At 39.2% G+C, this 16,321-nt stretch overlaps 1 protein-coding gene across 2 annotated transcripts; it reads left to right on the top strand.

The window, feature by feature from the left end:
* The first annotated feature begins 185 nt into the window (after positions 1-185).
* Positions 186-15,635, top strand: LOC106092314 (putative uncharacterized protein DDB_G0271606). 2 transcript variants are annotated; one of them, XM_013259142.2, is made up of 5 exons: positions 186-286; positions 7,372-8,128; positions 8,199-10,733; positions 10,814-10,964; positions 13,807-15,635. In XM_013259142.2, the coding sequence occupies exons 2-4, from the start codon at positions 7,531-7,533 to the stop codon at positions 10,861-10,863; spliced, it is 3,183 nt and encodes a 1,060-aa protein (XP_013114596.2). In that variant the 5' UTR covers positions 186-286; positions 7,372-7,530; the 3' UTR covers positions 10,864-10,964; positions 13,807-15,635. The 2 variants fall into 2 exon arrangements, with proteins under 2 accessions (XP_013114596.2, XP_013114595.2); XM_013259141.2 differs by having other exon boundaries at positions 225-481.
* Positions 15,636-16,321: the final 686 nt, after the last annotated feature.

Here is a 16,321-nt window from a genome sequence, read left to right on the forward strand (position 1 = left end):
GATATGATTGGGTTTTCACATGTGCTGCAATATCCAATAACAAAAGAATTTTTCGGCTCTTGGCATCCCTCAACACGACCGGCAAATGCTACCTACACTGGGGCATGGTATAATGACAGTGCCAGAGAGAGATGGCTATATAAACGATGTTTCGTCAATTTAATCAAAATGGCGACAACATTTTCACGACAAATTTTGGCATTCGTACAGTTAGCGGGCTGACTGACTAGTAGTGTGCGTTGAACATATTTTTCCGCTGCTAAACGCTGTGAATCTGTGAATCGTGGTAGGTGGCTAAACAAAAAGAAAAAACGAAGAAAAGAAAAAAGCATTAGAAATAAAACAAAGTTGCAGTTGTGAAACACCAATAATTTTTTGTCGAAATGACCATATCGAGATTGAATACAAGTTAAATTTAGTATTCATACATGCCATAATATATCATATCATTTGTGTGAACTGACAATTTGGAAATTTGGAGGTAAATTTCTTTTTCATGCAAATCATTTTAAGACCGACGTTTCGTTAAGTTGGGTCTAGCACTGTACTTCGAAAAACAATTGAGAAATAAAACAAAATAATTTACCAAGAACAAGCTCCTCGTAATGTGTGCTTAATTAATAGAAGAATTCAGTGTTGGCATGTCATACAAAATTTGTGAATTAACATTTATTGGGAAATAATTTTTTTCTTCCCATCGAATTGCTGCATTGTTTACATTTTTGGTGTGTTGACGATTATAAAAAGGTTCAAAGTGTGATTAAATTTCATCTTTTTTTTGGCGCGTTATTAAATAACTTGCATTCCTGAAATAAAGTCTGAATTGTTTTAATAAATGTTATGCTTGCATTCTTTGCAATTATCAGACAAAAATGTGTTTGTGTGTGTGTGTGTACGCTGAACGCGCTTGCATGTTTGTGATCTGTGAATAAACTCCTGTGACTCTTATTGCCAAGAATCTAGTTTCATTCCTTTTCGAGAAAACGTCTAGTTATGGTCGCACGCAACAACATGTAATGTAATTGTTTAAAACTAGTGGCCTGTTCCCGCTCCCTGCTGAGCTGGTGTAAGAAGCAGCATCATTTAAGTGATAAAACTGGGGACAATTAACTACATTGAGTTTCTTTGTTTTGGCCATACAGTAAATTTGTGGGAATCCTAAAACAAATTATTGTTTTTTTTAAATTAAGTTACAACGGTTTAATGCCCCATCAAAAGTGCTTAACATTTTTTATTGGTGATTCCAAAGTATACGGGCCAGCGCCATATCTCAGCGAGGCAAGAACAACGTCACTCTTTTTTTTGTGCAGTGTTGTTGTCCTCTCTCATTTGTTCATCATCCATTGTTCTTCGTGTTGTATTTTCCTAGTTTTGCAAATTCTTTTTTTATTTTATTTTTCATTTGACGATGAAGCTCATGCAAAACCCATACATATGCATACAATAACAGCCAATTGTCATTACTTAAACCTAACGAAATGAACCATTGGATTTATCGAAGAACGAAAAAGAACACCCGGTCACTTTTTTCTGAACACAAGCAACCACATGAACGCACATATAGCTATGCTTGTCAAGCTGTTCAAATAAGGGTTGCCAATACTTTTTTTGAGATAATTTGTAGTGTTATTCCGTAGCTAAATGAAATCTTGGTAGGTTTAATATTTTGTAAACAAACCCAAAATGTGACAAATTAAGGGTAGTGTAGGAAGAAGGATGTATTTCATCAAGTTGTGAAAAGCACTTCATCATCGAGTGTCTAGACTTCAAATTGGAAAATAGAGAATAAATAAACCAACCACACATTTTCAACAAACATTTGTCAGAATCATTATAAAAAAGTGAATCCAGGTGATACAAACTGTTCTATCTACAGTCCAAGCGCCACTACAACTGAGTTGGCAGCTAGCCCGGACGTAGTGGGTTCGATCCCCAACAGACAGTTTGTTGGTCGGCAACCAGAGTCTGTAACGAATTGCCACTTTAGCCTAACCCAGGGCATACGCAAAGCAAGGAAAGTATACGACGTATTCATCTTAGGCAGGATTATAGATTTCGCCAAAACTTCTGACGTCAAGTAGATGTTTTTCCTTATGCCTCTAATAACAAATAGTTGACTCTCTTTTATCACCCCCCATATACATTGCTCATTAAATCCGGAGTTAAGGCTCTCGTCAACAGATTTTATAAAGGGGAAAACAGGATCGAGCCATTAAATCCGGATTTTAATAGCGGTGTAAACGGGGTTTTATCATGCCTGGTGTTTAAACCTTCTTACCACGACTGTATGTTTTCAACCAGGACCTACGTAATCGGCATCTTCATAGAACTCTAATGGTCTGTTATAACCCAAAACTGCCTCGCGAAAACCATGCTTCAAACTTTCAACAGACTATCTGCTTTGCATCACTACATATATTATTTGGACTTACTTGTAAGGATCATTTAAACCAATTTTTAAAAGCATTGTTAGGCCGTACTTTGTAATTTGTAATTTGGGGCGTAGCTTTGATAATTTCAATACGTTCTATTGGCACATATTAATTTTTTATTAAATTTCATAATTCGAAGCCACCACCAAATTAAAAAATTACAATATAACTACACGTTTATATTAGACTACTACTAACTTTCCCATTTTAGTAGGAACGGGATACTTCGCTCGTATCAATGAGTGCAGTCCGATTTAAGTTTAAAGCTCAATGATAAGGGGCCTCCTTTTTTATGCCTAGTCCGAACGGCATGCCGCATAGCGACACCACTTGGTAGTAGAGAAGTTTTAACATGGCAGGATACCTTACAAATGTTGCCAGCATTAGTAAGGCCATAACCATCGCTGAACATTTTGTTGATGTTCACGTCAGAATTTGAACCCAACCGTTCGGCGTCATAGGCGGGCATGCCAACCTCTGCACAACGGTGGCCTCCCTACATGAGACTACTCTCTACATTTATCCATCAAAGAGCTTAAGTTTCTTAACCAGCTGAAATATGCGGTCAATTTTTATAAGAAGACTAGTGGTCATTTTCCAAACTAATGTCTTCGTGGCATATCATTATGCCATTATAATTTTAAGAACAGTACTAATTGCACTTATAGGCAACGAGCAGATCTCGTTGGGCATACTTAAATCCAATAGAAGTATACCTAGAATGGAACGTACAAGAGAAAAACTTGAACAAATGGTCTGTAAGAAATGAACTGGAATCAGGCAGTAAGATCAGGAATGAACAATCTCAAGACAGCCGGCTAAATGCAAAGCATTGACACTCTGGTAACTACTTGACTAGGGTCTGCCGTCTCAGTGTTACGTTTCTTCCAAAAATTTTTTTTTCCCACATTGCCTGTTTATCCGTGACGAATTAGACACGCTACGTTTGAATCAGACACGCAGTGCAGGAGGTTGGTTGACTTTCGTCCCCCACCATTTCTTATGCGTTAATATGTGATGATAGCAGTGAAACCTCGAATTGTTGGGGTCGATCTTTACAACAAGGAGTATTTACCGTCATTGTCCCTGAGTCGTTGACCAATCATCGCAATTTTCTGTGAGCAAAACTTTAAAATTCCTTTACAGCGTAAAATCGCCCAATGAATGTTGAATATTTTGGATGTATTGCGATGCTGATCATCAACCTGTCTGGATTCTTATATATCCGGATGTGTGAAAATTGGCTTTAGTTAACTCGCTACTAAAGCCTGGAAAGGATTTCGGCACTATCAACTATGCCACGCTTCTAGGAAATCCCCAACACGGCCCTTTAGTCAGTGTGGCATATATCCTCCTGTGTTTTAACATCTTATCTTCTTTGCCATTTTTGGGTAAAAGATGGAATCTCAAATAAGTTTTAACAAAAAAAAAAAATCGGCAGAACCCAGCCGGTATTCGAACCTGGGCCTACGTAGCAACGGCGAGAGACGTTGCCGTTGTCTGGCGTTCGAAGCCATCAATATAACATCCAACAGATGCACAGAATCATGTGTACCATGGAAGTAGTGTAATTGTCGCAGAAAAAAAAATCTGTCATTACACAAAAAACATATGCATTGGGAAAAGTACAGCTCATAGAGGAGTTTTCGCAATAAACACGATACAAATGAAGGTATCATCCCCTTGAAGCCATTACACCTAATATGGTGTTCTAACCAAAGACGAAATACGTCCCATAGTGGTTGGTGTTTTGCGATCTCTGGCTTTCCTTTTCCATTTGCAAAGAAAAATCTCTGATCATTGAGCTCGCCTTCATCGGCAAGGGCTGCTGCCTCAGTTTACAACACACTCTTACAATAACAAGTGAGGTTCAGCGTTACAAGAAAGAACTTGTAGATCAAGCGGCATTTCATGCGGGTGTAGACAACATTCATGCAGACACGGTAGTAGATGCGGTAAATAGTAGATACCGGGTGAATGTCGTCCTTGACGAACGACCGCCTCCAGTTGCACCCGAAGAAATCACTAGCGCGTGGATAGGCCCACCACAAAAGACGCTTAATTGAACTTTATGATCTAGACCGAATGGTTCAGTGTTACAAAGGAGAGCGTCAATGTTGTTGTAGCTAAATTTTTATGTGAAGGGAGCGATTTTCAGTACTCATAGCTATCCCGTGCCGGGGGAGAGCTTCTAGTTCAAGCAACGTATGGGACAGGTCGAAACATGGTCTTGCAAACTATCCACGGCGCACGAAGTTAATCTCTCACAATGAACCAGAGCAGTTCTGGCTCATCTATGTTCCAGTATCTACGCTTAAATCGTCCACATAAATATATGAGAAGAAAAATATTACCAAACACATAAAACGATTAATCGGCTAATAGATTAATCGGCAACACCTTTCAATCTTGTTCGATTAATCGTTGAACCTTTTCAAATAAAGAATTAATCGAACAATCCAAAAATACAAATATATATACACTCTAGTTGTAGGCGCAATTGCATGTGGAGTTGGCGAGCTCTTGTAGGAGCGCAAGCTTTTCCGGTCTATACGACCGATTGCCGCGGGAATATGATGTTCATTGATTATTTACAGGCGCCAATAACTCGCCTTTTCAAAACGAGCATCATAGGCACTCACGTCCTCTTACCGATGTTCTCCATTCGATATCGCTTATTGTCCGCGACTGCAGTTGCAGCTACTCCGTATGAAGCATTCCACTATTCGCAACTAGTTCCCATGTAAGGTTCTTGTGGTAACGAAAACACCACACAGATTTGAGTTCAAAGTTTTGGCCTAACTTTGCTGTAAAAACCTGTTCAAATGGCTTTATTATCTATAAATTATGGTTTTTTTTAATACCCTCCACCATAGGATGGGGGTATACTAATTTCGTCATTCTGTTTGTAACTCCTCGAAATATGCTTCTAAGACCCCATAGAGTATATATATTCTTGATCGTCATGCCATTTTAAGTCGATGTAGCCATGTCCGTCCATCCGTCTGTCTGTCGATAGCACGCTAACTTTTGAAGGAGTGAAGCTATCCGCTTGGAATTTCGTACAAATACTTCTTATTAGTGTCGGTCGGTTGGAATTGCAAATGGGTTATATCGTTCCATGTTTTGATATAGCTGCCATATAAACCGATCTGGGATCTTGACTTCTTGAGCCATTAGAGGACGCAATTCTTATCCGATTTGGCTGAAATTTTGCACGAGGTGTTTTGTTATGATTTTCCAATTGTACCAATTATGGTTTGAATTGGTCCATATCCTGATATAGCTGCCATATAAACCGATCTTTAATCTTGACCCACTAGAGGGCGCAATTCCTAACCGATTTGGCTGAAAATTTGCATGACGTGTTTTGCTATGACTTCCAACAACTGTGCCAAGTATGGTTCAAATCGATCCATTTAAACCGATCTGGGATCTTGACTTCTTGAGCTTCAAGAGGACGTAATTATTATCCGATTTCTCCCATGACCTCCAACATACGTGTCAAATATGGTCTGAATCGGTCTTTAGCCTGATACAGCTCCCATATAAACCGACCTCCCTATTTTACTTCTTTTTCTTAATTGGCTATGACAGAATATTTGTTCCATCAGCCGAACGTCGAATAGCGCTCCAAGCGCCTCGATCTTCTTCTTGAGCCTTTAGAAGGAAAATTCTTATTCGATTTGGCTGAAATTTTACACATATACTTCTACTGTGGTCTCCAACATTCAATTCTATTAGCATAACAATTCTTCTCTTTTATCCTTTGTTTGTCTAAAAAGAGATACCGGAAAAGAACTCGACAAATGCGATCCATGGTGGATGTTTTTTTTTTTTTTGAAAATGGTGTTTGAGTTATTATCTGTATCTCCTACAGATTATATTTTGAATATAAACTTCTAGGTTTTTGGTTGCATTTCAGCTTTAAAGGTTCGATTACAGTAAAGTAAAATCAACAACAAAATTTGGTGTAAAAACATAAGCCCATCACATGCAAAATCCTGCATCCTCTTCCCTACTTCTTTAAACTGTCCACCAACTATTTCGTTCATTGAGTGCTATCTTTTAAATTCTCACTTCTATGCTTAAATACAATAAGTGGCACCCACCCACGCACTATATTTGATACATTAATTATAATTTTTTTCTCTTATTGCACAGGCTCGCAATAGATATACAAACAACAATTAATGTCAACCACGTCAAAGCCAAGCCTTGAGCATTCACACCCCCACAAAACCCTCACCTGAAAAGTGATATTCTTTCTCTGACACATTTATTAGGTGCTTCTCTTTCTTTCACTTATCTCATGTTCTCACAATATGGCAATGCATTCACACAATTTACTGATGCTTTATAAAAACACAACAATTTGATGTTTCTTCTTTTGTTCTTTAAGGAAGTTTAATTTTTGTATATATTCTGCACATGTCTGGAAAAATATGTCTCGATTATGTACCACAAACTCGCCCCTATAAAACCCTTGCCCGTTTATTTAAATACAATAAGTGAGACTCATCAAACAACGCCAAAGGCGAGTCTTAACATATTAGCTGACTTACATGTCAAGTAGGTCCACACACAACACACGCCCACAATATACTCACCAAAAAAGTGATACTCTTTCTCTCGCACATCTAACAGTTGCTTCTCTTACTCTCACCACTAACACTCCCACCTGTGGCTTTGCATTCACACCCGTATGCTTTAGAAAAAAACAACAACAATTTGCTGTGTTTATGCTTCTTCTTCTTTTATTTGAAATTAATTCCTTTTTTTCATGGCTTTTCCTTAATGAGAATTAATTTTCATATATACTCTTATATACCTTTCGTTTCATGCCAATTTCAATTGAATCCATTAAGTAGTTTGACCACAAATTTCCCTTTATAAAACCCTTGGCCGTTCAATAATATCCCCCGTTTTTTTATTTCAGATTAATGCCATCAATATTTTTTAGAATTGATCGAATGTCTTAAACGGAATAAAGAGACCACTGATAGAGAGTAAGGAGACAAAGGCAGATTGGAGCAAATAAAAAGAAACATAGTATCCTATTTCCAAGGACGTACACCCTGTACAACACTGCTGCATCATGAATAATCAAATGAATAGTGCGGTGCGGAAAATACATAATCTGCTTTCGAGTGGAGCTGTAACGGTCACTGGGCCAAATCAACCACGTATTTTGAAGCAAAAAATTGTCGGTTCTGGCACGACCGTTGTATCATCTGGTCTAACCAATAATATACAACAGCAACAACAAATCGGAACAAGCAGCAATCGCTGTTATGTGTGCGACGATGCTCTGGGCGCCAATTCGGCTCAACACCCTTTGACCGAAATGCAAACAACGCATACGACGACAAAATTTCCCAATAAAATTGGCCAATTGGTCGGCGATGCATTTATGGTTATTGTCAGTGTGGAGGATGTGGTGTGTTCCCGTTGCACGAATTTGATCAATTATTTGGATCGCCTGGAGAACGATGTGGAGCGTGTCAAGACAAATTTGATGAATTTGTTGCACAAGAAATACGGACTGAATGATGATAGTGGTGGTGGGGCAGGAAATACCACAGCGACTGTAGCTGGAGGCGGTGTTTCGACGGTGACAAGTGTGACCACAAATAATATATCATCGCAGCAGACACCGCCAACTAAATTGCAAAAGCTAAATAGTGGAGCAGCAGGTAAGCCAAACGAGAACATTTGAAAAAATTATTGAAAAAGTTTAAATGTTTTCCATCTTTGTATTTGTAGTGAGCGCTGTGCAACAAATGAAGATCTCCACACCATCGACCACATCGATACAGCACCAATCGGCTGGCACCCAAACTCTTCAGCGCAAGACCACCAAAATCTACAAGTGTCTGTCGTGCGAGTACAAGACCTCGGACATGCGCCTCTTTAACACCCACTACGAGACATGCAAACATCAGAATTTCCAATGCAAAAATTGCAAAAAGATCTTCCCCAATTTCGGTGCCATGAAACAGCACATGGTGCGAGAGCACAACACCCCCATGGATAACACGTGCGCAGTGTGCCACATAAACTTTGTCAGCGAGCAGGCTTTGCGCAAGCACATGGAGATCAATCACAGCACCAGTGTGGTGGTTACGAGCACAACAACACTGCCTGTCTCACAAGTGGCCGCAGCACCAGCCGCAGATTCCATTACATCGGCAGTGAATGCCCAATCTGGCGCGGGCACCACTACAGCCCTTTACACTTGCAATCACTGTCAATTCAAATCCACGGACAAGGTGTTGTTTGACGAGCACATGCGCAAACACATGGCCGGCATAAAATCGAAACCATTCAAATGTCGCTTGTGCGCCCAACGCTTTGAGACCCGTGAAGCCGCCACCACTCATGCCAAACAACATCAGGGCAATGTATTCAAGTGTGGCACTTGTTCCATGTCCTTCCCCAAGAGGGAGATGCTGGTGAAGCATTTCGAAGAACATCAGCATCAACAGCAGCAGCAACAACAGCAGGTTCAGGTACAGCAACAGCAAATGATAACGATCAAGCAACAGCCTGCACAAACTCAGAATTCGCTTACGACCCAGAAACTTCTGCAAGAAACTATCGATGAAGCCTTGAGCGATAGCACAACGCCGGTCTCTGCATCGGGGGCTGGTGATGTGGCCGCCAGTGCGGCCAATAACATAAGATTCTTTTCGTGTCACATATGTTCTCTGACCTTCATACAGGAGAACTACTATAACCAACACATGGAGACCCATAGGCGAGATTCGAGTGTTCACAAAAAATCTACGGCTGGTGGAAACAACTTGTCTACCCTCAATGCTGCTGCTCTGTTGAGCGAAGCGGCCCAGCAGGAAGCAAATGAAATGTCACATCAAGATTTGAATGTTCATCATTCACAGCAACAACAGCAGGCCAATGCCTTGGGCACCACTGGAGGAGCCACCTTTTCCGAAGCCGACATTGAGAGTATTTTTGAAAAAATGCACTCGGACAAAGGCGACAATGGCAACGTTGTTACCACCACAACATCTGCTTCTGGTAACAGCGATCAAGTGGTTATAACTTCACAAGCCGGTACTGGCGGCGGTATTACGTTCAACATCACTTTGCCCGGGCAAGAAACTGCAGCAGTCACTACCAGCGTAGATGATCAGATGAAAAATACCCCCACTACCACTACCGCTCCTGTTTCTGTCAGTATAGATATGCCCATGTTGGATCAACCAGATGAATCAACACACTCTGCTGCCAGCAATGCGACTCCACCCAGCGCATCTTCGAGTGGTGATTTGAAAGATGACACTGAAACGAATAAGCCAACAGCCAGTGGCCCAGTTAGTATGCCCAGCTTAGACGACGATAATGAGGAACCGCCTGCTGATCCAACAACAGCTTCTTCATCAGGGGATACAGCCGCCCCCTTGGCGTCTGGCAATGAGGATTCCACGACTAAAGAAACGGAGCCACAACAAAGCACAGAAGAGAACGCAAAACCTGCCACAGAAGAAGCGGAAATGAAATCGTCAGAAGCGGTAGCAACAGAAGGCGGCTCTTCAAGTAGTTCAAGTGAAAATCCTGATTCAGCTGAGCAAACAACTGCCGAAACAACGGCACCAACATCCTCCGCGGAATCTTCACAAGAAACTGCAGCAGCCGCCGGAGCTACAGATGAACATCAAGAGCAACAGGGAAGTGGTGAAGCAACTGCCGAGGATAGCGAAAACCAAACACATGAGCAACAGTTAGCTGCCGCCGAAGCTGCTGCAGCATCCGAAGCCGGCGGTGAGCAGCATGTGGCTATGGAGTTGGATGAGGCTTCTATGCAAGCCCAAGTGGATGGAGGACAAATAAAATTCATCCTCAATGAAAGCGGCCAATTGTTGCAGTTGGACAACCACATTATCACTGATGCCGATGGCAATCAAATTCTCGTCCAAGATCCCGAGCAGATTCAACAGCTATTGCAATCAGTTGGTGTTTTGCAATCAGGCGAAGGTCTCGATGGCGAAACTTTACAAATGATGACCGATGGCAATGGACAAATGGTCCTTGTGCAGGGTGAAAACAATGAGACCCAATTAATTGATGCATCTCTACTGAATTCGGAGGGTCAATTGGTTATACAACAATCGCAGGATGGCGAAGGTGGCGCACATGTCATTGGTGAAGATGGTACACGCATTCCCGTCTCAGTGTCATATACAGAAGATGGACAACCAATTGTACAGGTACAACAGCAAGTGTTGGAAGCAGCGAGTGCCGACAGTGAAAGTGGTATGGAGAAGGATGCTTCAGAGGGTAAGAGCTATTTTACTCGCCTCGGTTGATGAAGAAGGTCATTTTCAATTGTTCGATTTAATTATTTTCTCCTTTTTTAGTTTCTGAAGCGACGGGTAATGCCGAAAAAATGGCGATGGGTACGGATTAGGAGTGGTTGCTTTAAATTACGAGCATCAAAATATATATTTGAGTCTCATGTTTTACGTCAGAAGCACGTTGATGTGAGCTGGATCAAGAATAGGAATTCAGGTGAGTAAATTTTTTCTTGTACTCTGAAAATGGAAAAAAAGATTACATAATTTTTTTTTCTAAAATTTTGTGGACCCTATAAGTTATTTCCTATTCCTAATTACTTCCTCCTATAGGAATAGATTTTTATCACTTTGGAACGATTCTTTGCCCACTATAGAGTAGGTAATGTTGTTTAGTTTAGTTTTTAGTTGTGTGTTTTGGTTTCGTCTATAATTCTTTAGCTATGTTTCTATAACATTTCAGACACAACAAACATAGAAACCAGAGTGGGATTGGATAAGCAATCACCACCAGAGACATACGCCTGGATCTTCTTGATATTGAGCGAGCGGTTCAGCCACACAAAAAAGCAGCCTCTATAAAAAACAACGTATCGAAGAGGTTTTAATACACTAACGGGCATGCTGCAACCGAAGCAGTGAACAGGTGCAGAGTGAAAGATCTATATAAAACGATGGTGTTAACCTCCTAGAACAGAACAGAGTTATTCTCCTTTATGTATTTAGGAACTGATGATGCCAACTGTCCAATTCCTTTTGGTTTAACCCTTTCCTTGGGGTATGAGTAACTAAAAGTTCCCTTTCCCCAGGGAATGAGTACTAAAGGAGCCTTTTCGCCAGGAAATGAGTATTAAAAGTACGCTTTCCCTAAGGAATGGGTGCTAATAGTACCCTTTACCTAGAGAATGAGTACTAAAGGTATCCTTTCCCTAGGGGATGAGTACCAAAAGTATCCTTACCCAAGGGAATGAGTACTAAATGTACCCATTTCTCAGGGAATGAGTACTAAAAGGACCCTAGGCAAAGAGTAATAAAAGTACCCTTTCCCTAGGGAAGGAGGAGTACTAAAAGTAAACTTTTATGGAATGAGTTCTAAAAGTACCCTTTCCCCAGGGAATGAGTACTCAAAGTATCCTTTCCCTAAGAAATTAGTACTAGAACTACCCTTTCCCTAAGAAATGAGTAATTAAAGTTTCCTTTCCCTAGGGGATGACTTCTAAAATTAACCCCTCCCAGGGAATGAGCGCTATATGTACGCTTTTCCTGGGAAATTAGTACTAAAAGTACCCTTTCCACAGGTGAGGAGAACTAGTAAACTTTTCTTAAGGGATGAGTACTAAAAGTACCCTTTTCCTAGGGATTGAGTACTAAAAGTACCCTATCCCTGGGGAATGAGTGCTAATAGTAGCTTTTCCCCGGGGAATAAGTACTAAAAGTATCCTTTCCCTAGGGATTAAGTACAAAAAGTCTGGCAATGAGCACAATGACAATAATGGCTATGACAGAACTTTTGTTCCACTAAACAAACGTAGAACCGATCCGCTGATAACAGCCACATTTATTATCCGATTTTGCTGAAATTTGGGACAGTGAGTTGTGTTAGGCCGTTCGACATCCTTCTTCAATTTGGCCCAGATCGGTCCAGACTTGGATATAGCTGCCATATAGATCGATCCACCGATTTAGGGTCTTAGGCCCATAAAAGCCACATCCAGGCCCCTCGACATCTTTCTGCAATTTGGCCCAGATCGGTCCTGATACTGGATATAGCTGTCATATAGACCGATCTCTCCATTTAAGGACTTGCGCCCATTAATGGTGCATTTATTATCCGATTTTGCTGAAATTTTGGACAGTGAATTGCGTTAGGCCCCTTGACATCTTTCCACATTTTGACCTAGATCGGACCAGATGAAGACATATCTGCCATATGACCGATCTCTCGATTTAAGGTTTTGGGCCCATAAAAGGCGCATTTTTTGTCCGATATCATGCCTTCGACATACTTCTGCAATATGACACAGATCGGTCCAGATTTGAGGGGTGAGGTATGCATTTTTCACCGGATTTTTAAGAAGGGTGGTTTACATGCATACCCAAACTGGTGGGTATCCAAAGTTCGGCCCGGCCGAACTTAACGCCTTTTTACTTGTTCTTTTTGTGGAATAGACGTTTCTCCTCTCTCCTTTTCTCCCGATACCCCTCCTTCATCTGGCGCGATGCTACTGATTTCAGGGTTGCTCTATACGCCACATTCTTGGCTTCAGTAGCATCTCCACACTCTTGGTCGTGCCATGGGTTTCTTGGGGGAACAAGGAATAAGTAGTGCTTTCATCAAGCAGTTGGGTCAGTCGAGTGGAGTATGCCGTTGCTATCTGTAGTGTTTGCAGCTTTTCAATATCCAACTTCCGTGCAGTGTTGCAGAAAAAGTGCGAACGTTTGGGGCAACACTGCAGCCGAATCTATATTCGCTTCGAATCTATATTCGCTTCGAATCTGTATTCGCTCCTCGGATCGATCGTTTATGAGAGTGTTAGGTGAGATAAACATGTCTAAGTCATATCAGTATTCAACAGCAGAAAGATGCAACCCACAGCGTCCTCTATATGATGACATGCAACACCATCTCCACATTCAACTAAAACTATTACTTTCGTCAAATGGCATCATGGAAGTGTGAGCAGTCCTCTTCTAATTGCCATTATACACCTGTACCGTCCGTCCGTCTATCACCACAATAAAGTTAATGTTAAAAGTTTTAATTTTGTGTGTTTCTTTTCTAGTTTTTTAAGTTTTTCCATGCTGGGATAGGCAATGAAAATGACATTCAAACCGTTCTCTGCTAGGTATCTGTACGAGTATGACTAGAAAGCCAAGATGATAAATATGATATACACTTAGTAGGGCCACTGATTGTTATTTCGAGTTTCAAGTCGATACACTCCCTGCTTTTTTATATGCACTGGTTAAAATAAAAACATTGTTGGACATATGTCTAAATCTATTTTTTACTTTTATTTTTTCTCTTTGTTTGTAATTTGTCTTCTCTTTTTTTGTAGAATTCATGGAAATATTTGATGAAATCCGAGCTCATTCAATTGGCATAAAATATCTTGGAACCCAATCGAAATACATTAACGCTTATAAGGTAAAGTGTGGCTCCGCCCCAATTTGAATAACAGAAATATTACCACAAACAGCAACAAAAGAAAGTAAACTGGCGTCTACGAACACGCTTATCTATTATGTATTGACTTAGGTTTTTCGTAGTCATTTAAGTTGTAACATATGCATAAAAATGTCTTAAATATTTTTAAAAATAATGATTTTTTTTTATTATTTTTAATCTAATGTCTAAAATTACACTAGCTGTAAGAAAAAAAAAATAATACGAGAAAAACAAAAACAAAAATCAGACGAAAATTAAATATCCAATAACTTGCAAAACACCTTAACCATTTACCCCAACTTCCATAAAAGATGCAAAAAATAAAAGCCCCCCAAAAAACTCCCTCATATATAAGACACGCCAAGCACAGTCATAAGAACTCATTTTGAAACAAAAACTTTTACATGTAAGACGATCTACATTAGTTACACACCCCACCCAACCAACACTATCCCTCACATATTTTGCAAAGAGAAGAATAAATGCTGCTGCATCATTATTCCTTTTACAACTATCTTAGCTTTTGTGTCTGCATTACATTTTCTTTCCTCCCCCCTACCCTCCTCTACAAAATGAGTAGTTTGTAAAGATGGGAATGAGCAAAGAGAAGAAGAAATGATACAAGAAAAAAAATATTTAAGTCTAATGAACGTTTTGTCGTCGTTAAACTACTTAGGCTACAAATTCAAACACACACACACACACACGCATACATACATGCCCTCTCTTTTGAAAGGAATAAATTAAAAAAAAAAAGAAAGAAACATGAGAGATATAACATTTAGAGTAACAAGTGTAATTTTAAAATAAAAACACAAAATAAAAACATACATTTGTTTATTATTCATTATATATACATATATTATTATTATAATTATTATTTGGAGAAATTAGTTATAATAAATAATTATGCAAAAAGAAACAAAATAAAGTCTTTAAAACAAAATAAAACAACAACCAAGCTAAAACATAAATTATAAAAACAAATATAATATAAGACGCAAAAAGTAAGCGGGAATGATTTCAAGAAATAAGCCCACACATACATAGACAAACACATTAAAAATGCCTAAACCATCCACTTACCGTGAATGTTTTCCATCTCTAATGACCCAACCCAGGCAGTACTACACCCAATATTGGAAATTGCTGCTTTCCATACGTTTCGGCCCTCTCAAACTTCTGGCCAAACTTGCAGAAGTAAATGAAAAACAAACTTATTTTTAAATAAAAACATGTATAGTTACAGGTAAAGCCTTCTTCTTTATAATGTAAAACAAGAAAAACACACCCACACACATACACATTTTAACATTTGTTCTTTTAAACTGTCTGCCTCATTGGCATCTCTACTTCATTCTTTTTTTGTTTGTTTTTAAACCGCGAGATCAACAGTGAAATTTCGTTTTTTGTATTAAATGCTAACTCTAATATATATGATATATGAACAGTAGTTACTTTTTTTTTTAAGTAAAAAAAAATGCAAAACACTGTAATTATGGTTTTCTATGATTAAGCGCAAAAACAAAAAGGCAAATACACACACACACACACCCAACTCCTCCCTATGACTAAAAACACACTTATAGCTACAAACTACAAAAAGGGAAAAACATAATGAAATGAGACAGAATTGTAAGGATTATTCAAATATTCAAAATGAAGAAGAAATGGAACATTAAAATAAATGTAAAAATTGAAAATAAAACTTGAAACTGATTTGTGTTTTTATTGATTTAATTGTTTATTTTATTGTGTTACCCAACACAGAAATGGGAAAAGAAAGAAAGCCAAGAAAGGCTTCTCTTCTGCGGACGAATCGTTCGCAAATCTCGCATACTTTTCATTTGTCCAATCATTTGTCCAATTCATCAAAAATCCATCAAAACTCGAAATTTCACTTTGAAAACTTAAAAAAAGAAAAAAAAGAAATGAGAAAACTTTAAAATGGCTGTATCTCCTAAACGATGCGTCCTAGGGGGAAATGGGCCATAATTGGTGACTTCACCGAAATTTAAAATTTTTGCATAAAAACTTTAAAATTGCTGTATCTCTTTAACTATGCGTCCAAGAGGGAAATGGGCCTTAATTCGTGACTCCACCGAAAATTTCAAATTTTCGCATGAAAACTTTAAAATGGCTGTATCTCCTAAACTATGCGTCCTAGAGGGAAATGGGCCTTAATTCGTGACTCCACTGAAAATTTCAAATTTTCGCATGAAATCTTTAAAATGGCTGTATCTCCTAAACTATGCGTCCTAGAGGGAAAAGGCCTTAATTCGTGACTCCACCGAAAATTTCAAATTTTCTTATGAAATCTTTAAAATGGCTGTATCTCCTAAACTATGCGTCGTGACTCCACCGAAAATTTAAAATATTCACTACGAAAACTTTAACAGTCCAAT

This window comes from Stomoxys calcitrans, chromosome 1 (assembly GCF_963082655.1).
Source record: "Stomoxys calcitrans chromosome 1, idStoCalc2.1, whole genome shotgun sequence".
Lineage (NCBI taxonomy): Eukaryota > Metazoa > Arthropoda > Insecta > Diptera > Muscidae > Stomoxys > Stomoxys calcitrans.